At 36.6% G+C, this 24361-nt stretch overlaps 2 protein-coding genes and 1 non-coding gene across 5 annotated transcripts; all 3 read right to left on the bottom strand.

Moving 5' to 3' along the window:
* Positions 1-9578: 9578 nt before the first annotated feature.
* On the bottom strand, positions 9579-18616 carry LOC110921039 (respiratory burst oxidase homolog protein A). Of its 2 annotated transcripts, XM_022165304.2 has the most exons (14): positions 18082-18600; positions 17823-17988; positions 17272-17320; positions 15378-15491; positions 14045-14461; positions 12991-13377; positions 12805-12900; positions 12622-12737; positions 12053-12220; positions 11659-11818; positions 11401-11583; positions 10669-10797; positions 10051-10129; positions 9579-9970 (listed from the first exon to the last, which is right to left on the bottom strand). In XM_022165304.2, the coding sequence occupies exons 1-14, from the start codon at positions 18482-18484 to the stop codon at positions 9858-9860; spliced, it is 2580 nt and encodes an 859-aa protein (XP_022020996.1). In that variant the 5' UTR covers positions 18485-18600; the 3' UTR covers positions 9579-9857. The 2 variants fall into 2 exon arrangements, with proteins under 2 accessions (XP_022020996.1, XP_035842493.1); XM_035986600.1 differs by lacking the exon at positions 14045-14461 and having other exon boundaries at positions 18082-18616.
* An 876-nt stretch (positions 18617-19492) lies between these two features.
* Positions 19493-19565, bottom strand: TRNAA-AGC. Its single transcript has one exon. It is a non-coding gene; the product is annotated as a tRNA-Ala (tRNA).
* Positions 19566-19799: 234 nt separating this feature from the next.
* LOC110926384 lies at positions 19800-24057 on the bottom strand. 2 transcript variants are annotated; one of them, XM_022170139.2, is made up of 7 exons: positions 23678-24057; positions 22809-23087; positions 22230-22382; positions 21815-22134; positions 21561-21720; positions 21143-21472; positions 19800-20582 (listed from the first exon to the last, which is right to left on the bottom strand). In XM_022170139.2, exons 1-7 carry the CDS (start codon positions 23829-23831, stop codon positions 20065-20067), a joined length of 1914 nt encoding a protein of 637 aa, XP_022025831.1. In that variant the 5' UTR covers positions 23832-24057; the 3' UTR covers positions 19800-20064. The 2 variants fall into 2 exon arrangements, with proteins under 2 accessions (XP_022025831.1, XP_022025830.1); XM_022170138.2 differs by having other exon boundaries at positions 22809-23120; positions 23678-24056.
* Between the last annotated feature and the right edge of the window lie 304 nt (positions 24058-24361).

The following is a 24361-nucleotide window of genomic DNA, read 5'->3' as shown; positions in this document are numbered from 1 at the left end:
TCTTTCGGATGCTATAACGAGTATCAATACTGTAACAAACAAAAAATACCCACCAAATTCCTATCGTGTATGCACGGAAAATTCCACTAGTTTATTAAAGATTATAAAATATTATCTTTTAAGTTTTAACTTTGTATTGGAGACATTTCGACTTAAAAGTTATTTTATTGCAACATCAGGTTCATTTACATCAACTTCACCGCTAAGAGCCCGGTACGTTATTACTTATATATTTATAAAGTTTTTGTTTTTGTGAATTAGATAAACAAGAATACTTATACTTATTAAATAATCTCCATTCACAAAAAACTCCAAAGTAAGGAATTTATTTTTGACATTATGACGATAACCAAGTCCACAAATAAGTTTTGTCCTAAATTATATTTTATGCAACAAACCAATGGTTTTAATATTCTTTAGGGCATCACGAAGTTGTTTTCATTGGATAGATCGATGAATCATTACGCGTGTATATTTTTTCTCTATTTGTTTGTAGAAAGTTTAATATCAAACTTTTATTAATTTAGTTGAACTAGTCTCCATGACTTTTTGCCAATTCAAACAAATTACAAGAGATAAAAGAGGTTTTTGGTTTACTCATTCTTAAGGCTTAAATAAGAACATCTCCATATGGCCAATCTCGAAGAAAGAGGATAGAAAGATTGATTGGCGGAGCTTCATCAAAAGTTTTGAGGGGGGCAGAAAGTTATGGGACCAAAAGTTTTTTTTTCCTATGGTTATGTTTCAGGTTATATGTTTGGATCGAATATTCGATTCGGGTCGGGTCAAACAATAATAACTACAAATAAGACTACATAATTTCCATTCATTCAAATGAGTCTTTCTTACACATAAAAAACGCTAGATATTGTTTAAGAAAAATAAAAAATGAATATTTATAATGATGCGAGATAAATGTTAACTATCTGGACGAAGAAAACTCATCCCAAGGATCTTTAAGTTAAATATTTATAATGATGCGAGATAAATGTTAAGTACCCGGATGAAGAAAACTCATCCCAAGGATCTTTAAGTTAAATGATAAGTACCTTTAAGATAAAAAAAGAACCCTCAATTTTGATTTATATAAAGTAGTAATAAACTTTACTTAAAGTTTATAAATGATTATAAAACTTACTGATAGCCTGTTCTTCACATTTTTTTAACTCGATACGAAAATATATATAAATATTTTTGACAATAAACTTGGTAGGGACAGTGGATTTTTAAGCAAAATGATTGGTGGGGAGGGACCTATATAATTTTAAATTACCTTCATACATAGAGATAGAGAGACTACTTCCAGTGAGACTCTCGGCTCCAAACAAAGAAGATAACAAGCGAAAGTAAATATAAAAATAGGGAGCTATCTATAGCAAGAGGAGTGGTAAAAAGTAACATAACCTCAACAAAAGAATGAAGGTGATAGAGTCTTACAGGAGACGCTAGGCTTCGGAATTGAATGGAATGATTCCTCTCCCTTGGTTGCCTTCACTGCCCGTGAATCCCTTCTCTTTTTCTATTTCAGTAGTCTTATGCGGTCTGGTCTGTCCATTAGTTGCTTAACTCATAGTAGTTAGGAGGTTGTTGTCCTAATGAGTGTAGCGGAGTGCTCCCTATCCTATTACTCATCTATAGGGCTATCACCCTAGCTTTCCCTGTCTCTGCCTTTCTTTCCTAGTCCTGAGTTTTTCTTCTTGACTATTGCTTGGGATTGGGTTTGACACTATTCAATACTAAATATCTACTCGTGGAGGGAGGGGAGGCAATAGATTCATCTTAGGCGGTAAGCGAAGGAACTGTAGGGCTTAGGGCAGCGAGTGAGCCCAATAGAGGAGTGGGATACTCAAAAAGTAGTGGCAGGAATCGATTTCATCGTAGGGGGCGTAGTCATTGTTCTTAGTTTTCTGTAAGTTGATTGCTGCCCGGAGTCAACTTAGAAACACATATAGCATAATACGCAACATACAAATCTGCAAAGTCACAATGACATATACAGTCCAAAAGTGGATGCACACCTAGGTCCTTAGTTCAAAAACTAACACTAATAAGAAAGAGAGTGATTTTTTTTTTTTTTTTTGTGCATTCAATATTTTTTTTTATGACTTCGATATCATTCCACACGAAAAAGGGCAATTACAAAGCAATGGCAGGTAGTCGGGCAACAAGTTGCGCCGCCAAAAGCTTAATTCTTTATGTTGAAAACTCATCGGACAATGAATAAAGTTTTTTTCCTTATCACCGGCACTTTCGAGCTTCACTTGATCCCTATATTCTGGACTACTCATTTTGATCCGTCATCTTTAACTTATCAAAGCATATATATTTCAATTTAATTTGAAATATTACTCGTTTCAAGTCAACCTTATTCTAGCTTGTTATTAAGACCCATCAAATTTATTTTAGTAAAAACACTTTTAAAGGGATTATTCTACATATCTTCTTACAAACTTCATTATATCTTCTTTACCTAATTCAAATTAAAACTGAATATCCTTATTTTAAGCAATCAATAAATAGAAATTGCAAGGGGACAAGTTGCCCCTTAAAGTTGCTATCACGATTATGACTTTATAATTACAAAACCCTAAACTTTAGTTTCAATTCACGTGCTTCCACCCTCCTCCCACCATTTCTTCACTTCCTTAAAATATTCATCACGTGAATTAGATCTCTAAATGAATCCACTTGAATATTCTTTGCTTAACTTGGGGTATATTAAGTATCAACACAAAAATATTCATAATTCATGACTATTTAACTTTATAATTTACATGGTGTTTGACTGTGTTCGGAAGTGATTATAAATTAACAGTAATAACAAAAAGTCATAAACCATCTTCTATGATATATTCATCATAGGGATTATAGGGATTACAGTTACAGTCAAGGTGGCCCGACATAACTGACGCTGGTAAGTTTTGGTGATATATAGTATCTGATACTTGTTTTTATGTGTTGTGTATTTGATATTTCATAGTCGAATGATACCGATTCACTCACCATTTATAATAGTACATTAGTACCACTTTTAAAGTCCGCTATTGATTTAACCATAATGTGTAGAGTTTTTATTCGGACATCATAAATATTATTTCTTTCTTGTAACTATTATTGTAATTGTTATATATCTTAAAGGATTGTAGATGTCTATCAAATTAGGTTAGAATCATAAATAATTATTTCTTTCTTGTAACTATTATTGTAATTGTTATATGTCTTAAAGGAGTGTAGATGTCTATCAAATTAGGTTAGAAAAAAGAGTTTTTTTTTTTTTTTTTTTTTTTTTTTTTTTTTTTGGAACGACAACTTTCTCAGTTGCCCAACTCCGGTTAAGATTATGTTTTCTTAACCGTGCTGACATTGGCTTTAGAGTTTGGCTTGGGAGTTCTTCCGAGAAACCATACCGCCGACAACCACTTGACATACGTTGAACACTCTCTGTTGTAACACACCATGGGACGAAAACCTGTCAGGATAGAACCTGACACCGCTGCAAGAAGGCTAGGCTCTATCCCTCATTGCCTAATCCACCAAAATGACACAAGTGATGATTGAACTTCAATCTCCATTATAGAACCCAAGCCTCCCACCACTAGAGCACAATGAATTAGAAAAAGAGTTCTTAGAAACGTAATTTTATTTTACTAGTTGCAATTAGGGTTTTTTTTTTTTTTTTTTAATGAGTGCTACTAAATTGATATTATAATACTCCTTATGACGTATAGCATATTGGGGAGTTAATATATTGCTTTTATGACACAATGGGGGAATAACAAACGGACAAGAATCTATAGTACAAAAAGGATGGTGACCTTTTAATACTTCTTAGTTAAGTTTTGATTTCTTTGGTTTTAAGTTTTAAATTCTTTGGTTTTACATCCAAACTTAAGACAGAAATAGAGATGGACAAACCGTGTTTTTTAGCCAAATCGTCAATTGGGTTGGTCAAAATCGGTGGTTTTAATGGATATCATAGAACATGTCCAAATCAATTTGGGTCGGCCCAAACCAATTTTTTATAACAATATTTTATTATATTATAAAAAATGGACAAGTTAAACAAAAATAATTGAAATTCACTATTTCATTTTACATTTTAAATCTTAAAATAAATCATTAATAAAATACAAGTGGTAATATTCTTTTGACGTTTTATTTATATTTGCCGCTAGCATGATGTGTTCATCATCACCCAAACACGAGCTATTGCGTAGACACTTGTTACATGCAACTTCACCGTCGGTCACTGGGGCAATCAATCCACCTTCTACCTTGTCCTTGTATATCTCACATTCATATTCCATTGCTCCTTTGAGTGAGGATGTATGTTGTATTTGTTCCACCACGTTCAAGTAATTCTTTAAAAAAAGTTGATTACTAAACTAACAAAAAAGTTGAATCCTAAGTTACACTAGAAGCCTGGATGGTCAGCAGAAGTTGGGCCATTGTGGCCAAGATTTGAAATTGATCTTCTGTGACCTTTGCAACAACCAATGTGTCATTTTTTTTTAAATCGACTGCACTCATACACGATAAAAAGTTTGTTGCGCTTGTTGAACCATGTTCCTCTAGATAAACATCAAACATACTTGGTAAATCTTTGTTAAATTATTTTTTTAAACTTTGAGTGAAAAATGGGTTCGGCACCATGTTAATCCAAATCGTAAGTAATTTTTTCAAATAAATTTTCAGCCCCCAATAAATTTAGGTAATGGTTCAATGCGATGGCACAAGTATAATCGGGCATTTCCTTGAAATATTTTAGGGAAATTGGCCTGTAATAATCTCATCTAGACCTTATTGGCCATTAATAATCCAACCTCAGAATATTCCCCCCCACCAGTCTAACAGTTCACCTATTTTTCCTACAATTGTCCCCCGTTAAAAAAACTTAACGGAGTTAAGCTTTTTTCCAAATTATAAACAGATTTTTTAGGGCTTTTGGTTAGAACGACGATACGAGTCCATTAATGTAAATCTTGCCTCGAAACGGTGCTGCAAACGATGAAAACGACACTTCAATTTGGGTGTTTAAATTTCCAATTAACCAAAATGAAGTCACTTGGAGCACCATTTCGAAGTAAGTTTTACATCAATGGACTCGTATCATCGTTCAGATCAAAAGCCCTAAAAATGTGTTTGTAATTTGGAAAAAAGCTTAACTCCGTTAAGTTTTTTTAACGGGGGACCATGGTAGGAAAAATAGGTGAAAGGTGGGACTGGTGGGGGGAATATTCTAAGGTGGGATTATTAATGGCCAATAAGGTTTAAGTGGGATTATTACAGACCAATTCCCCAATATTTTATGAGTTTTCTTTCATTGATGGTATCAACGTCTTACAATATTTCAAGGCAATGTGGTTATTCAAAGTTGAGTTTGCATCTTTTGCAAAACAACTACTGCAAAACTTCCAACGAGCCTTGTTCGGACCACTCAACATTTCATATAAATCAAAGTTGCAACAAACTCCCTAGTTCCTTTTTGTAGCTATCATTCGAACCACCGTGTTATTGAAGATGGACCACAACCAACGGAAATTTTCGCACTTGTTGAAGCGATTTGAGATAATTATTTGGAGCGTTAATGAGAATAATAAGTTTTTTTAGCGTTTAAAAAAGTTGAGAGCATTTGATATCTGAAAGACAAGGGAGTACATGCACTAATAGTTAAACATTGGTATTCCTTTGTTTTTCCTTGATCATACAGAAGTCCTACCCTCAAAATATATAGCAACGAGGATCCACTAAAGACTCCTAGAAATGTGGATCACAATAAAGATTATATCAATCAAATATATTACCAAAATAAACATAATAATATCTTCTTCTAATAGTCCCCCTCAGCTGGAACGTGAATGTGCAGAGACATTTAAGCTGGATCTAAATGACTCAAATAAGTTTCTGGGTAGACCATTTGTGAAGATATCAGCGTATTGATGAGACGATGGAACATGAAGAACCTGAATGTGGCCCAGCTGAACTTTTTCACGAATGAAGTGTATGTCCATCTCTAGTGTTTAGTACGCTGATGTTGAACAAGATTCCCGGATAAGTAAACAGCGGAGACGTTATCATAGAAAACAATTGTGGCTTTTTGTGTTGGAGTGTGAAGCTCAAGGAGAAGATTTCGAAGCCATGTGGCTTCGGCCACGGCATTTGCTACTGCCCGGTACTCGGCTTCAGCACTAGATCTTGATATAGTCGGTTGTCGTTTGGACGACCAGGATATAAGATTATCACCAAGGAAAATACAATACCCGGAAGTGGACCGTCTCGTGTCCGGGCACCCGCCCCAGTCGGCGTCAGAGTAAGCCACCAGTGAGAGATTGGATGATGCAGAAAGGCGAAGGCCAAGATCAATAGTGCCATGGATGTACCGTAAAACGCGTTTCATTAAGTCAAAGTGTACATCTCTTGGGGCATGCATGAACAAGCAGATCTGTTGAACGGCATACGAGATATCCGGCCGCGTAATGGTGAGGTATTGTAGTGCCCCGGCTAAGCTGCGATATAAGGTACCGTCTGGTAATGGGTTTCCTGCCGTGGCACTTAGTTTGGAGGTCGTGTCAACTGGAGTATGACAAGGCTTACACTCTGTCATGTTAGCTCTATGTAGAATGTCGCGAGCGTACTGTGATTGAGCTAGGAACACCGATTGATGATCTCGTGTGACTGTGATGCCGAGGAAATGATGTAGCAGGCCTAAGTCAGACATAGCAAATTCAGCAGATAACTGAGTGATGATCCAATTTAGGAAGTCTGGTTTATTTGCCGTGAGGACAATGTCGTCGACACAAAGTAGAAGATACGCTATATGATCACCACGTTAATAAATAAACAAGGATGTGTCACACTTACTATTATGAAATCCTAACGAGGTAATAAATGTAGAAATTCGAGTGTACCAGGCCCTTGGAGCTTGTTTTAGCCCGTATAAAGACTTCTTTAACCGACAAACATGATTGGGGTGAGCGGGATCAACGAATCCTGGTGGCTGATGCATGTAAACAGTTTCTTGGAGGGTACCATTTAGGAAAGCGTTTTTTACGTCCAACTGGTGAATTGGCCAAGATCTTGATACTGCTAATGAGAGGACAGTGCGAATGGTTGCTGGTTTTACCACGGGGCTGAATGTCTCAGTGTAGTCTATACCGACAGTTTGTGATTTTCCGTTGCAAACGAGACGAGCTTTGTACCGATCCAAGGTGCCGCTGGCATTAAATTTATGATGAAATAACCACATTGAACGAATAACCGGGTTGTTTGCAGGACGGGGAACTAATTCCCATGTATTATTAACCTGTAGTGCACTAAATTCATCATTCATGGCACGCAGCCAGTTATGGTCCGGTAATGCTTTGGTATGCGAGTTTGGGATTGGTGAAATATTAGAAGTGGCAGCGAGATTGTACATTGGGTTTGGTTTCGTGACCCCTACTTTGGATCGGGTTTGCATAGGGTGATCGTTGATGGGATGGTGAGTTGGGGAGGGGGTGGGTTGGGAACAGGTTGCGGGGTAGGAATGGTGTCGGTCGTGGAAGGAGGGTTATGGGTTTGCGGTTGGTTGAGCGGATGGGTGTTGGTAGTACCAGGACTAGTGGGTTCGGTGTTGGTGGATGAGGGTGTGGGTGTGGGAGTTGTGGTGTGGGAATCGGAGGGTGTGGCAGTGGGGTAGGTTGAGGGAAAGAACTGAGGTGTGATAGGTGGAGGGTCATCCAGAAATTTGTAGGATGCAGGGGTGCAGAGTTCAGTGAAAGGGCAGGTGTTTTCATCAAAAATTACATCTCGCAAGAGGTGTACCCGTTCGGTAACCGGGTCATAACATCGGTACCCCCGAAAGTCGGAGGGATAGCCCAGGAAAACACATCGGGACGAGCGAGGTAAAAGTTTGTTGGGTTGTGTACGGACATGTTGGGGTAGCAAGCACAACCGAAAGTCCGAATGTGATCGTATATCGGGTGGCGTAAGAATATAGCATAGGCGGGTGTTTCAAACTGAAGACGTATGCTGGGTAAGATGTTATGGAGGTAGGTCGCAGTGTGGAGAGCTTCGACCCAAAACGTGGGTGGAAGGTGAGCATGAATCAGAAGAGCCCGAATGACATCATTAAGATGACGGAGCATTCTTTCCGATCGGCCGTTCTATTGAGAGGTTTGTGGGCAAGAAAAGCGAAAAAGTAGACCATGTTGATTAGCAAAGTTTTTAAAATTATTATTGTCAAATTCACCACCAAGGTCACACTAGAATGTTTTAATGGGTAATTGGAATTGTGTTTGGATAAGCTTGTGGAATTTTGCAAATGTTGAAAATGTGTCAGATTTGTATTTGAGTGGGTAGACCCATACATAGTGTGTATAGTTATCAATCAATACCATATAGTACTTGTAACCAGAATTCCTTATAATGGGAGACGTCCATAAATCGCAATGCACAATGTCAAAAGGTTTAAAAGTACTCGAAATAGAATCAACAAAAGGTAATCTTTTACTGTTTGACAATTGGCAGGAAGAACAAACAGAAGAGTCAACATTTTTATTGCATTTAAAATTAAAATTACGATTAAGATAGTTTAGCACATTCGCTCCGGGATGCCCGAGACGATCATGCCATGGTTAGTGAGTTCAGAGGACAGCAGGGTGAACTCTAGCTTGGTAAACAGGTAGAGATCTCCAGTGCTATTGTGGCGGGAAATGAGGCATCCATCCTTGAGGTCCTTCAAAGAAAAACCAAAAGGATCAAATTCAACGGAAACATGGTTATCAGTAGTAAATCTACGGACAGATAACAAATCTTTTATAACACCAGGAGAGTGAATAATGTTGTTAAGTTTGTAGGTTTTGTTTGGGAGGGTGTATAAACCATTACCGGAACCATTAATGGGTAATCGTTAACCATTTCCAACAAATATAGGACCAACAGGTAATAAACTTGGAGAAGTGATTTTCCTGAATCAGAAGTGATATGAGACGAGGCCCCCGTGTCCATGTTCCATTGCGGGTCACTATAGTTCAAGTGCATGTGGGAAAGTGCGACACCGATGTCACTTGGGCAGAGAGCATTGTGATTCTGTGTGTCAAGTCCAGGAGGTGGGGTAGAGGTGGGCTGCTGGACAAGATTGGCCTGATGCAACGGGTTGTAGTGGGCCAGTTGGGATGGGTAAGGTGTGGGTGGTGGAGTCCATGTGGGTTGGTTGTATTGTTGTTGAGGGAAACCTATTGTGGATTGATGCAAAACTACTATCGAGCCGGTGGGTCTCACTGGAAGCAGTCTCTCTATTCCTATGGGGCTAGGGTCGGCTCAAATTAGCTGAATCAAACTGGTTTTTTTGGCCCTTCGTCGGATTATAAGCTGGTTTAACGGGCCTAAACCAGTTTTATTGTCCATCTCTAGACAGAACCAAATTGGCGAATTATAATTCAAACGAATCAAAACCCAACACACTTTGGCACTCTGGACTACTTTATAGGCTACTTTACGCCACCTTGGATCAAATGGATATGGGTTGGGCCTTATGAACTCAAAAAGGTTACTGTATATATGGTAGTGAAAAAATATAATATTTTCAAAGAAGGATATAAGATTCATGAGACAAATTATTATATACTGAACACCATTCAAGGTGGATTCCAGAGGACCAACCAAAACACATTTAATCAATTATCTCTGTCCACACTTTACTCCAAATGTCAACCTTCTAGATGAAGAGTGGATCCCACCACTCTCATCATGCCAGCTGTCTGTCTAAGTGTCTAGCCCCACCCACTTTTATTTTCTTGGTGTAAAATCACCAACAAAGGAGGGTGTAACAAAATTGTCCTTTTATACTACTGTTAACTGTACATGTACATTTGTGTCTAAAAGTGCTCCTTGTGGAATTCAAGATTGGTTGAACCACCTTTTTGGTTGTACTCATCACATAACTTACTTAACCCCTTAGCTAGCACTGGTGCACCACAATAGAACACACCTGTTGTATAATAAAAGCCCAAAATTACTCTTGTAAGTTTTAACATATGTAAACATTATTAACTCATTGGTTACACTTACCTATCCTAGCACCTGCATGTTTTTTACAAGTTTTCGAGAATACTTTCTTCCAATTTGGCCTCGCGAAATGCGTTCGAACCTGTTAATGGAAATTTCTAGTTAATTAATAAATACTAAAATGCCATTTTCTACCCCCGAGGTTTGGCCAGATTTGCGACTTTTGCTCAAAGGTTTGTTATCTTGCCATTTTCATCCGCCTCGTTAACTCCATCCACTTTTCTCTGTTAAGTTCAGGGTATTTTTGTCTTTTTGTTAACTTAAAAGGCAATTATGTCTTTTGGATACATGTACATTATGCTAAATGCTTGTACATAAAGTGAAAAGGACCAAATTGACATTTAAGTTAACAAAAAAGATGGAAATACCTATGACTTAACAGAGAAAAATGGATGGAGTTAACAAGCCGAATGAAAATGACAAGATTTCAAACCTTTTGGATCCAGGTCCGAAAAAAACCTTGACGAAAGTCGCAAAGCTGGCCAAACCTTGGGGAAGAAAATGACATTTTACTCGTTAATAAAAGTTTTAAACAATAATCTTATACAACTCATTTGATTTGATGGAATTTTCTTTCAAAATGCTGCATCATGTCGAATGGCAAAGTAATAAGTTAGTTACCCTTGTGCCAGACACAATGTCAACGCCATTTTTGGCATGGTTTAGAGCTTGAACCATGGTGATGAGAGCTGATCGCGCATCACCTTCTTCATACACACTGGTTAGATAGTTATGCATCTCTATAACACCCTGAACATAGAGTTTTATTCATAAGTGACTCTGGATTAGGGGTGTTCAAAACTATCCGTATCCGAAAAATCCAATCCGAAATATCCGATATCCGAATCCGAAATATCCGAAAAACCGGATATCCGAAATTTCGGATATCCGAAATTTTCGGATTCGGATTCGGATAGTGATTTTCAAAATTTTCAGATATTTCGGATATCCGAAATATCCGAAAATTTAATTTTCATTTTTTTCGGATATCCAAATATCCGAATATACCCGAAGTATCCGAAAATATCCGAAATATCCGAAAACTTATATTCGGATATCCGAAACTATCCAAAATATCCGTTTCCGAATATGAAAAAAATACTAAAGAAATAAAAATTAAATAAAAAGTTGAATTTTCGGATATCCGATTTACTATCCGAATCCATATCCGGAATTTGGGTCCGGATATCCGAAATTTCGGATACGGATTCGGATAGTGAAATCTGGTATCCGAAAATTTCGGATATCCGAAAATTTCGGATATCCGAATTTTCGTATATCTGGTTTTGAACACCCCTACTCTGGATATCAAGAAAATATATGAATGTTTGTTTAGTAAGTATTAGAGTATACTTGATGGTCACATTCCGCAACTTCGTTCATCACCCCTTTGAACCAGTCAAATGAACCTTGTTCTCTAGTCACCCAATAAAAGTATGCATTTGTCGTCCTTACACCTTTCTTCTTTCTGGGCGAAATTTTACCTTGAGGGGATGAGTCAGCACACGTAGAACTCTGATCTGAACTACTGTGGCTCTGAAATTGAAATCATACAATGTCAAGGTAATGCTAATTGGTCAAACATGCATGTTTTTTTCAAAAGTTACTTACTTCTAATTCATCCGATTTAACAATGTTGTTTAGCAAATCTTTAAGAATACTAATAAAAGGTGTTGCTCCAATGCCGAGTCCAACAAGCAAAAGAACATCGTATTTACGGTAGTCTTGTGCAGGAGCACCATACGGCCCGTCAATCAATAGTCTCGGCAAGCTAAAATAAAGTTACACATAATATTAAAAGACATGCATGTCGCATGGCCATCTTATGTGGTTACATCATTTTGGGTTGTGTGAAAGTGTTCTATCTCAAACGGGTCAAAAAATATGATCAAGAGAAGAACACGTCAAACCAAAAAAGTAGTATTTGTGCGTTGACCAGGCCCAGCCCGTTTCAAACCAACTGACCCATATAAATAAAGAAGGGTGGCTAAATAAATATATATACGTTGCTTTGGTGGTTTCGTCTGCTCTGAGCAACCCGCTTTTGCCAGCTAGAGGTGGTTCACAGACTTCCGAAAATACCCTTTTTAGTTCTAGTGTCCAATCACCTAGCTGTCGTATGTGAACTGAAAGATAATCATCGTCTGGAGCAGACGTGATTGAAAATGGATGCCTGAAATAGAATACAATTTAGCATGATAAATGGCTAGTTTAACTGTTATTCTTATGTAAAAGAGTTAAGTGCCATTAGTCCAGGGCAAATTACAAATCTCTACCATCTCTGTCCTTGATATTCTTGAAACATGGCAGTTCCGTCCAAGAATTTAACGTTTATTAAACCTACCGTTTAATGAAGGGTAAAAACGTCATTTTCCTTTAGTTAACAGCAGGTTCTAACAGTTGTTAGTTTTTTGGATGGACCTGCCATGTTTCAAGATTGTGAGGGACGGAAATGGTACAAATTTGAAATTTGCTCTAGGCTGGCATAATTGATTAATTGAACAAACCACAGGAACGAAAATGACAATTAACTCTACTTAAAATTATCATTTTAGTTTAGAAATGAAAATTCACCATTCGAATGAAGATACAATCGGGCATTGAACAAACATGTATTGTCCACTCTTATACCGAAACTTAGGAGGCTTGGACATTTGTAACGTGAGAACGTTACCCGGATAAATCGCAACCTAAATAATTTTACAATAAAAAATAAGACAAGTTAAAAAGGTTGAAACTTTGACGCATTTTGCTAACCTTTAGAAGGCGGACAGTATAGGAGCCAGACCGAAAGAATCTAAGCGTTCTTTCGCCTGCATAAAGCAAAACCGGAAATGCAAGATACATCCATGTCTGTAACCACATTAGGTGACAGTTATAACTTACAACTAAAACACCTTTTATTGCTAAACTAATAGGCAATAAGTTTTCAATCATACATACCGTCTTTTTGTACCATTCCTTCACCAAATAAAGGAACCATCCATGTACTAGCAGCAAAATGTAGACGATCACAAAAAGGTGATGTGAATACCAGAAGGCATTGTAGCCAGTGAGATGATCAAATGGTTTTGGTAGCTTCACTAGACTTCGCCTGAACCATCTGGTTGCGAGTGTGAAGGCAATCGTCATGCATACCACCATTATGATTCCGGTTACACCCTCTACCCCTCGAAGCAGGGTTATATAGCTCGGTTTGTTTTCCCCGAAGTATTTACTCATGTTAAGAGCGTAGCTGTTTTCGTCTTCGTTTATAAGCCTTGGGAAATCGCATGCCAGATGGTTTCCCGCATGGAGTATTATACCCATTACAATGGCTGCAGCTACCGTCTGTAAAAGAAATTTAAATCACTTAGATTCTGTTTTCAGTTAATACAACATTTTAAATTATTGAGTCACTGAAATAACCATTACACTCTATTAGTTTAAAACTTGCGAAAATGGTACCGGTATTTTCACTTTTGTAACAATTACAGTCTACCTTACTTAACACCATCCATTTAATCTGTTAGTCAGACTACGTGCTTTGCATGTGCAGGGGCATTTTCGTCCATTCCTTTTAAAAAGAAAGTTAATTACTTTTTTCGTCCCTATGGTTTGTTGAAAATAACCATTACATTCCATTAGTTTAAAAATTGCAAAAACAGTACCTATACTTTCACTTTTGTAACAATTACAATCCACCTCACTTAACACTATCCATTTAACCCGTTAGTCAGACCACGTGCTTGCCTTTTCGTCCACTCATTTTAACGGGTTAAATGGACGGTGTTAAGTGAGGTGGACTATAATGGTTATTTTCAACAGATCACAGGGACGAAAAACATAATTAACTCTAAATTATTTATTCAATATTTTTATTACTACTGTAGTAATATTATGTTTGTATATACAGCTCTGACCCGTTTCAACCACTACTAAAAATGTCATTTATTTAACCAGAACCTATTTAACATGTAATCTAGTTATAACACGTAGAAGGGTAATAGATTTGAACCTTATGGAAGTTGATGTTATCATCAAACGGTATAAAATAAGATAACTTGGTGGACCTCAGCCAAGTTATGGTGTTCCTGCACACAGGCAATAACACGATAGCCATATTGAGCTTGAGAGTTTCGGCTGCGCCTTTAGCGGAGAGAACGCAGTAGCCCATAACGTCAAATGCAGCCCTTTGTTTGTATTGGAAGTATTTCCAATGAAATAGACCTATCATAATCAATATCCATAAGCTGATAATCCAAAGTCTTCTCCAGTTCTCTTGTAAATAATAAAGGAATTTGAAGCTGATTCGCTTTATTGGGCTATGGTTTCTCAAGAGGTTCTGGCTCAAGGCTTGGCTTGTGTAGCTCAAGGCTTGACTGTAGTTCAAGTAAGTGTCTTTCTGTAACAGAAGTGTTTCGAGCTGCCATAGCTGGATGATCATAACATAATATCATATACATTTTTATATTAATAAGTTAATGAGATCACACTAACTAAGAAAATTGTAACTTTGATGATTTTATTTGCTTATGTTCAAATAAATTTATGATGATTATTAAAGCTGAAATTGGCTAGAAAAAGAAATAAAGTGTTATGGAGTTATGGTACAACTAGTCATGTTGTATGTTCAAATATAAATGTGAGTGAGGATATGATTATTCTTTTTTGTATTTTATGATGACAATATATGGTTGACCACTTAGCTTTATACACACTGGTGACTGGCCCATGGCATAGTGGAGAATACGCGTAATTGAGGGACTCTATATATAACAAATTCAGTGATGGGAACAAAATAACGTGTAACATTCTAGTACATAAAAATGAATAACGACTGACTTTAACATGCATTATAATGTTTAGAATTAGAATACCTAATTATTAGCTAAATGAATAAGAAACGATATCAATATTATAATTAATAGATAGAAGACGTGTGAATATAGATGATCTATTAACGTAAGTTAGCTAGCTAGCTACTTATAATTTGTATGGGTTTACAAGTTAAAAAGACACTAATCATTGAATAATCAACCCTAATCATATATACAACTAGGAAGAGGCATACTTGTATGAATTATGATTACATTATTCGTTCTTTTAAATTGCTTTAACTCTTTGCATTTTATAATTAACAATTTTGACATATATACGAGTGGAAAACACCCACACACACGCACACGCACCCATTGGCGCAGGATAAGCTATGTCCGGGGGGGGGCGCCCGACCCCCCGAACTTTTCGATGCGTAGTGTTATAAATAGTACTTTCGTATAGGTATATACGTTGCCGCCCCCCCGGTTTTGCGAAAATTCGGGGGGGCGTGGCTTCGCCAATGCACGCACCTCAATGTAGCCAAGTCTTTGGGGGTCCAATTCTTCCATAATTAGAGCTGCATACTCTTCTGCTTGGTCTTGCAACCTTGATAGCTTGTTTGCTGACGCACTCACCATTATTATCTGTTTATCAGTTTTCAGTTTTAAAAAGCCAGACTTAATCTTAACTCCCATGAAATGTTTTAAAACCGGTATTTTAATCATACCGGGTTAGCATCAGAAATGGTTCAACCGGTTGAACCGGGTTGTATTGGACGGTTCAACCGGGTTGACTAATTAACTCTATAAATCTATAAATACAATTTCAACTCAAAAAATAATCAAAACTAAATCATTCCATAACAAAAAATATCCAAAAGTTATTCCATAATAAAAAAATAACCCAACAACTGATGTGGATTATAGATGAAGTTTGATCGATGTGGATTGTGAGCGCTAGGTTTTACGAAAAAGGTAGATCCTCACCTTTTGGGCCCATAAAAGATTAGAAGTCCAAATTTTAACCTTAGTCTGGTATCGGTATAACCAGTTTAAAACGGTATAACACAATTTACCAGCGGTACAACTTTTTGCCGTTCCCTTAGTTTACCGGTATGATTCGTGCCGAGTAAGCTTCCGGCATCCAGTTTAACTGGTTCAACCGGCCGGTTTAAACCGGTTTTTAAAACATTGCTCCCATGTATGAAATAGTACTTCCTTTAAACCGGTTTAATTTTTAAGTAGCGCTTTTTAATTTTTATAAATATTATGAGTAATATTATAAATCAAAGTTTTCGTAAAATTGTTATTAGAAGTATATAACTTAAGTTTAGAAGTATATATAAAAAGAATGTCGTGTAGCAAATTGGAAGAACATGTAATTTACAAAAGAAATTCAAAAAAAAGTTATTTTTTCCCAAACCTAATGGAAATAATTATTATCTATACTCCTATATCTACACTTTTGTCTACAATGTGACACCTTTTATTGCACCTTGATACCGCTATGCTACAAAGCCTTTGGTATTATTTATATAAATACTAGGCTCGTTTAGATACGCGGGTCTAGTCAAGCTTTATACGTGAAACACGTGTTCAACCTCTTTTGTTAAATGATCATAAATGCAATCTCGTTTAGATACGTGGGTCTAGTCAAGCTTTATATAAATACCAGGCTCGTTTCAAACTTTTATCAAGCCGCCTCAGGTAACTTACCAGAGGCTTGACTCGTCTACGTCCGTATCTGAAAGTAGTAAGTTTTCATAAACAATTTAAAAGAGATTAAGTTAAACATTTCAACCTCTAATATTTTATAGTACTGAGATGGCTATTTTTTTTTTGTGGGTGTGTAGTTTTAAAATGTTAGAAAACATACAAGAAAAAAAAATAAAACATCAATTTATATCGTCATCATATATTATTGTGACGTTATCCAGTAAAATACTGCTTCATTTAAAAAATATATTGTTACAAATATAAAATCTTGTATATATGATGCATTAAAAGTAAGGATCATATATAAACAGTAAACGAATAATTCTTGTGTATCTTAGTGGGAAGATATTGTAAAACAGAAATGACTACCGAATCAACTCCGCACATGCATTATGCATACTTAACAGAAAAAAAGATATAATGCCAGCACCTCCTTCAACCACTCGCCACCCTTTTAAACCCATTACCCAAAAGAGGCAAACACAGGCTAATGCTCAAATAATTAATCTACTATAATACAAAATAATAATAATAATAATAATAATAATAATAATAATAATAATAAATAAATAAATAAAAATATAAAAACAGGTTTGAGTTTTTCAGTGAGGAAATTGTATGAGAACTTAACTGGATTAAGATGAGTGAAAATTAGAAGAAATAATAAAACTGGAAGAGTGATATGCATGTGTATTGTATATATGTTTACCTCTTTAACTTCTTCTTCAGTGATTCTTCCATCTTCGTTCTTGTCTACCCTAGAAATGTAACAAGATATTTCTTTATGTAAAAATACGAAAATAAGTTCCTAACTATTAATCTAATGTAATTTACTGCTAGTATTTTTTAATTAACTTTTCCAAATTAAGTAGAAAAAAATTGTTGTTGATATGTAAAGCAACCGGTTAATTTTTAATCTATTAAGGGTAAATTACTTTTTGAGTCCCCGTATTTTAATAGTTTTAACTTTTAACTAGTTGAGTCCAAAAGAAAAAAGTTTAACAACCTGAGTCCCTATAAGCATTTTCTTTAACCCTTTGAGTCCTTTTGAGTCCAATTGTTTAGACTCAAATCGTTATAAAATGAACAAAATTGGACTCAAAACGTTATAAAATAAATGTCCAGGGACTCAGGGCGTTAAACTTTTTGATTTTGGACTCAAGTGATTAAAACCACTAAAACATAGGAACTCAAAAATTAATTTACACATCTATTAAATATAGATTTTATGAATCAAAAGCGGTAAAGCAAAATAAGTACATGTCGAAGAAGATCTGGAGGCGAGAATCGAAGCTCTGATCAGTGATCTGTGACCAATATTCAGATAACTCATCTCTACTGATCTTGTCAACTTTTAGCCTACGTCTTCTTCTTCTGCTAATTGCATCAAACACTTCAACTGCAAACTCCTTTGAATCTCTCATTCCTTCAATTCAAATGCAAACAAACAGATCAATCACATCTCTAACTAACAATACATACAAGTAGTTTGTTTCAATTAAATAAAAAAACAAAAAACCTATGCATTGTGCGAAATCAGCACGATACAGATATCCATCCTTTGCATACTTATCGAAATTAATCTCAACTTCCTTCCAACCATCCACACCGTTGATTTTACCATTACTGATGAATCGGAGACCTTTTAGAGCTTTACCAGTACCGCAACGACTTCGATCAACCTCACCATCACGCACTCCGCGTGAATGTGAATCCACTCCTACGACGTCGTTTTGCATCCTCATGGATGACTGCCGTGACCGATTCGATGTTGCGGTTACCGGAGTGTCCATACCTACACTACGTAGAATGATAGCGTCGTTATTCTGAAGATCGAGAGTGATTTCAACAAGCTCTTCATCTGGAGAAGTCTCACTCTGCGTATTGTGGCGGTCGGCTTCTGCACCGGCTTTCGTAGTCATAAAGGATATGTGAAGGAAATGATGAATGTGGAATGAATGAAGTGAGTGGAGATTGGAAAGTAAGTAATAGGCTTGCGTGGGGAGTGAAGAAGACACGCGGCTGGCTAATATATGTTGTGGATGAATAGGAGAGTTTCTTTCTGTCTGGACTTATATGCCTTAAAACGATTATGCTTTTTTAATCATTCACTCATTGCAATATTTCTAGGCTAAATCAGAAAAAAGTACTATGTAACTAGTTACGCATATTGACATTTCTTACAATATAATATGGTCGTGTATCTCCTTTAACCCGTATATTCAACTTTATTTCATTGGTGTGACCGGCTTTTTTTTCGCGTATAAGCAATTACGTCTAGTTAATGCATTTGTGAATGTACATTCTACGCAATCAACTCTTTGATGTCTGGCTGTTAGCCAAACTCTGACGCCAGTGTGAGCCCAGTTAAGACAAGTAGACAACATAGTCTGGGCAGAGTGAGGTTAGGGTCCTCTGTTTAGCAGGGTGTGAGATCTCTCTCACAAGTTAAAAATTCTCACCGTTAAAAAAAACTCTTTGATGTCTCGTGTATTAATGTAATGACCTTCTAATTGTGCAAGGTATCGGTAATGACATTCAATTTTTTGCTATAAATATGTGAATATGTTAAAAATATTTCAACTTAAATTATAATTCAAAAACTCACGCATAGAGATCGGTCTTGATGTTTGATGATAGGTTCATTGGAGTTTGCTTAAAGATACAACCTTATACAAAATAACAACTATAAACAATACCCAAACTAAACTCGCACTTGTTATAGATTTTGTTAGAATAATGTAACTTCTGTTGATCATATGTCTATGTAAGACGGATTATCGCATACCAAGTTATCTAGACTCCAGCTAATTGGGTTTGGTTCGTTGGTCTAAGTGTAACAACCTCCCATACAAGTTATCTAGACTCCAGCAAGAGAAGGAGAGATGGGATATAAAGAAAAGAAAAGGAAGTGAAATGGAAAAATGTAATGGAGATGCGGGGTATCGATCCCCGTACCTCTCGCATGCTAAGCGAGCGCTCTACCATCTGAGCTACATCCCCTTTTGATATGAGCCTACGAACTTTATTCATATATCTAAATATAGTATAAAACCAATTAAGACGAGAAGAAAACATCTGGTTACCCATATAGTTGTTTATCGAAAAAAGATTTTTAAGGATCAGAGGAAACTAATCATTCGGCAAGTCTAATTATTTATTCAGTCATATAAAATGTGATATAGTTACATTTGGGTTTATCAAATTGGGTTCGAATAAAATAATAAACACCACTAGTTCAACCTAATAGTATTATGGTTGTAAAATTTGAGTTGAAAATCATTAAGCATCATCCAACAAACTAGAAGGGGAAAAAAGAAAGAAAATCCTTTTATCCCTCCTGTTACATACATACATGATTGCATTATGGGGGCCCAACAAGGGAAACATTCCTGTACTACAGATACTACTACACCATAAACTCTAAAATTATGTACACCAAACTACCAATTCAAAATACAATAATAAACTAACAACATAATTAACCCAAAAGAATCAGATCTTAGTACTTCGCATTACCCTTTTCGTCACCCCGGCTTTTCCATTCCATTGGTACAAGTTTTCTCAGTTTTGAAGGTTTGTTTGGTGGTAACTTTGCAGGTGGGGCTGTCATCGATCTTTTCAACGGGCTGCTGCTACTCCCATGGTGTTTAGCTTCCATCATGGGTGAACTCTTATTCTTGAAGAGTTTGCTCGGAGATGATGATGACGACGATCTGATCGATTGAGGTGTGGTAGTTGACCAATGGTACGGACCTTTGGTGGGGTCGAGTTTGACTTTCTTTGAACTATGTGACTTGGTGTCGTTGATGAGGCTGGTGGTTCCCACAGATCGTGAACTTGGGATGGTGAATAACGCTTTTTCAAGTTTTTCATCTGATGTTAACTTGCTAGCTCTTATAGATTTATGGGAAATTTTCTTTTGCCAGCTGGCAGGCCCGTATTGGTCTTTTTTACGGAATTCAGCTGCAAGGTCGCATAATGTTTGAGCAGCAGATAACACCCCTGCAGAATGTCCAGCTGTGGAAGCATAAAATGAGTTTAGACAATCTTCACAAGTCGGCTTTTAGCATAAATCGGTGATATACGCATATAAATATATAATCAATAAAAACAAGAGTAAAATGCCATTTTCGTCCCTGAGGTTTTGTCAGTTTTGCGACTTTTGTCCAAATGTTTGTCTTTCCGCATCTGGATCCAAAAGGTTTGAAATCTTGCCATTTTCATCCAGTTCGTTAACTCCATCCATTTTTCTCCGGTAAATTAGGGGTATTTTCGTCTTTTTTATTTAGCAAGGATATTTTGAATACTTGAACAATTAGATTAAATGCATGTACATAAAGTGAAAAAGACCGAATTGCCCTTTAAGTTAACAAAAAAGACGAAAATACCTTTGACTTAACGGAGAAAAATGGATGGAGTTAACGAGCCGAATGAAAATGGCAAGTTTTCAAACCTTTTGGATCCAGATGCGGAAAAATAAACCTTTGGATGAAAGTCTCAAAACTGGCCAAACCTTAGGGACGAAAATGGCATTTTACTCTAAAAACAAAAAAATAGTGACAAAGAAGAAAGCTAACCTGAAATTTTAGAACCTGTTGTGCGGGTCCCAGAAGGTGTTGCTTCTCGATTAACAGTAGATATCAGAGGAGGTTTTTCTTTTTCGGTTGACCCTAGCGGTTGACTTTGTAACGGAACTAGGCTTTGATTATAAGTCAGGTGTTGAAAATCTGCAAGATAACTAGTAGTGCCGGTGTCCCATAAAGAAGTGGTTGACTTCCCGATTTTGACCCATCGACTTTGGCAAGTACTCTTACTCGGTACAGACTTGACCACATCGGGGTTAGTTTTAAAATGCCCTCCGGAAACATGTGACCAAGGAAATGTTGGTAAGCTACCTCCGTTGTGTACTGTTGTTAAATTAACGTTAATAACATGTTAAAGATAGATTATACTTTATTAAATTATGGATAAACTATAAACGTATACAAAGGTTACCTTTTGAGGTTGAAGTAGGCTTCGTGCTGTCAAGAAGCATAAGATCAAGATCCTTATGAGGAGGAAGAGTTAAACGGTCCAAAACATCCTTTGGTTCAAACAATGGAAACTGAAGTATATTTGCATGGTGATCAGTGGGACCCGCGAAAGAACTTTCCACCTTAAGTAAGCCAAATAATAAGTAACCGTTTGGTGGACATGTTCTTATTAAAAAAAAAAAGAGGATTAATATTAATACGAAAATATTAACTAACCTTATTAGAAGGAGATGGGTCTGCTGCATCTCCTTTGTTTTCATCATTTGTGCTAGAGTTTGGCAAGAAAGACGAAGCACTATAGTTATAAGTCGGGTCTGCGGCTGGCACCTTTGGGGTTTGAGTAAGCTTCTGGAGATGAAGAACCGAGCATGCTTCTCTAACTGATTGCAAAATACTTCCATTCAAAGCTTCTGTTGACTTTTCTTTGACTTTGACGGAGTTGGGACACTTGTAACTATCATCAAGGAGCTCATTCAGTGACACATCTTCCACATGTTTTACAAGATCACGGATATCATGCTTAGAACCATATACTCCTGTACCATAAATCCAATAACATTAAATGAAGTTTGTTAATACGTTCAAATCACCGTAAAAATACTAAATAACTTGTTGCGAAAGAAAGACATACCAAGTATGTTATTTCCACCAGCAGCTGAACTGAAGCTTGACAATCCGGCTTTAACAGAAAAAGAATCACATTTGTTCTTTGGAATTTTTCCATTTCTTTTTTCACTTCGCTTACCAGAGACAGCTGTCTTAGGTTTCGCCGTCTGTGTTTTATCTGCAATCATAAAAAGTCAGCAAAAATTAAGAGATGTTGTTACAGTATTAGAGTAATCGTAAATAACATAAGCCCATTTTTATATGAAAACATCAGAGCTATAACCTAGTTGTTTAAACATTATCAACCTTTATGGCGTGAGAAAAAAGTTTACAAGGTAACGCCTGTGTGGTCACATTCACATTTATACCGTGGTGGGATGGTCAAATCTCTTAATACCTACGTTACTAATATAAGTCAAATATGATTTCGCAAATTCAAGTTAATATCAAGTCAATCTGTGCATTCTATAAGCAAAATAGCAATAACCTTGCGCATTATACTATTTATGATAAGATTTAGACCATTACTATACCTGATCATGTCGCAAATTATACAACTTTAATGACTTAAAAGAAAGATGCTTTTAGGGTCTTACTGTTTTACCTGCAATATTGTATTTTCCAGAATAAGATCCTAGTTCTTTGGGCAGATCACTCGTATCAGCTACTCCTGTTACGTTCAAAGAAGCTTCCATCTGTGCTACTCGTGATCTTCTAGAACCATTGCCATTGCTTCTAGACGATTTCCCTGTTTTCCTCTGAGATTGCTTAGCCTCTTGCCCTGAGACCATATCATGGTCAACAAATGCTTCTCCGTTGCGAAGACTGGTCAACTGACCACCTTGCCTGTACAAGTCATCATCTGACATCTTGTTCCAAAAACCTGGTTTTGAACCATTGACATTACAGTTATCATCTGCAAAGAATAAAATCCATCATCAAAATTTTAAACAGCCAATTTGCTGCGAATCCGAAGCTAACGTTACAAGTCTGCTGAATATCTTTACAACCTATTACCATACATTCTGCCACATCGTTACCTCAACCAAAAAACCCTTCTAAATTTCTTAACAAATTCATTTAACAATCATGAATCGAAACCCTATAACGGAAAGTACACAAAAACTCTTCTCAAATTATAACCTAAGCTCCCATCACTCATCAATGTATGCAACACAACTTATACCACAATGTAATATATCCCAACCCTATACTGTAGACATGCCTCTGTTATATTCTCAATGACTATTAAAACTTCAAAACCGATATGGAATTAAATCGATACAAACAGACACGACACGTACAGTTACGTTCGAATCGAAACCCTAGTAAATTACTCAACTTTAAGCCCTAGGTTAGACAGCAAGATAAAAAATTACTCAACTTTAGGCATATAAAGATAAAATCTGAACAGAAACAGGTGTTATATACACTAAATCTATACATACACATAGTACATAACTAATCAAACACCTTTATCCGGATGAAATGAGCTGCTGGAAGTTTCACGCTCCGATTTGCTACCTAACAACTCCACACGACTAATTCCACCACCGCCACTGCAACCAGACGATCTCATGATCTTTGTAACAACAGCAGCTGGAAGCGGTAACTCCACCGCATCCATGGAATTCACCACCGCGAAATTAAATTCATCGTGGATGCTTCCGATTAGGTCAAGTTCGATCTACGAAAGTCAAGATAGAGGACTCAATTTTGACCATTTGTGGAAGATGAAACAGAAATTGGAGGAGTAATTAGGGTTTGATAAATGAAGAATTGGGGGTTTTGTAGAGAGAGAGAGAAAGGGGAAAGGGGTAGTTGCGGCTGAGTTAGGGCAAAGAAATTATGAGGAGTATATATAGTTTTCGGGAAAAGGGACGGGTAAAGGTTGGCCGGTAAGTATATTCCGGTGACTGGTGGGTCCCACATATCCAAGCTTAGGGGTGTGAAAGTCATTTTGTGTGTGTGGATAAACTTACATCTCATTTCTTTCCTAAAAATAATGTTTATTCATTAATTAATGCCATTTATTTGAATAACGTAACGGTAAAAGAATAAAGTAAGATAAAGTAAGTAGGTAATATTGCAACTCACCTATGGAATTGATTTCCCAAAAACCATCTAGATTCATATCATTATACTATGCACATTATT

The sequence above is a fragment of the Helianthus annuus genome, chromosome 17 (genome assembly GCF_002127325.2).
Source record: "Helianthus annuus cultivar XRQ/B chromosome 17, HanXRQr2.0-SUNRISE, whole genome shotgun sequence".
Taxonomy (NCBI): Eukaryota; Viridiplantae; Streptophyta; class Magnoliopsida; order Asterales; family Asteraceae; genus Helianthus; species Helianthus annuus.
This window is presented reverse-complemented; position numbering and strand designations above follow the sequence as displayed.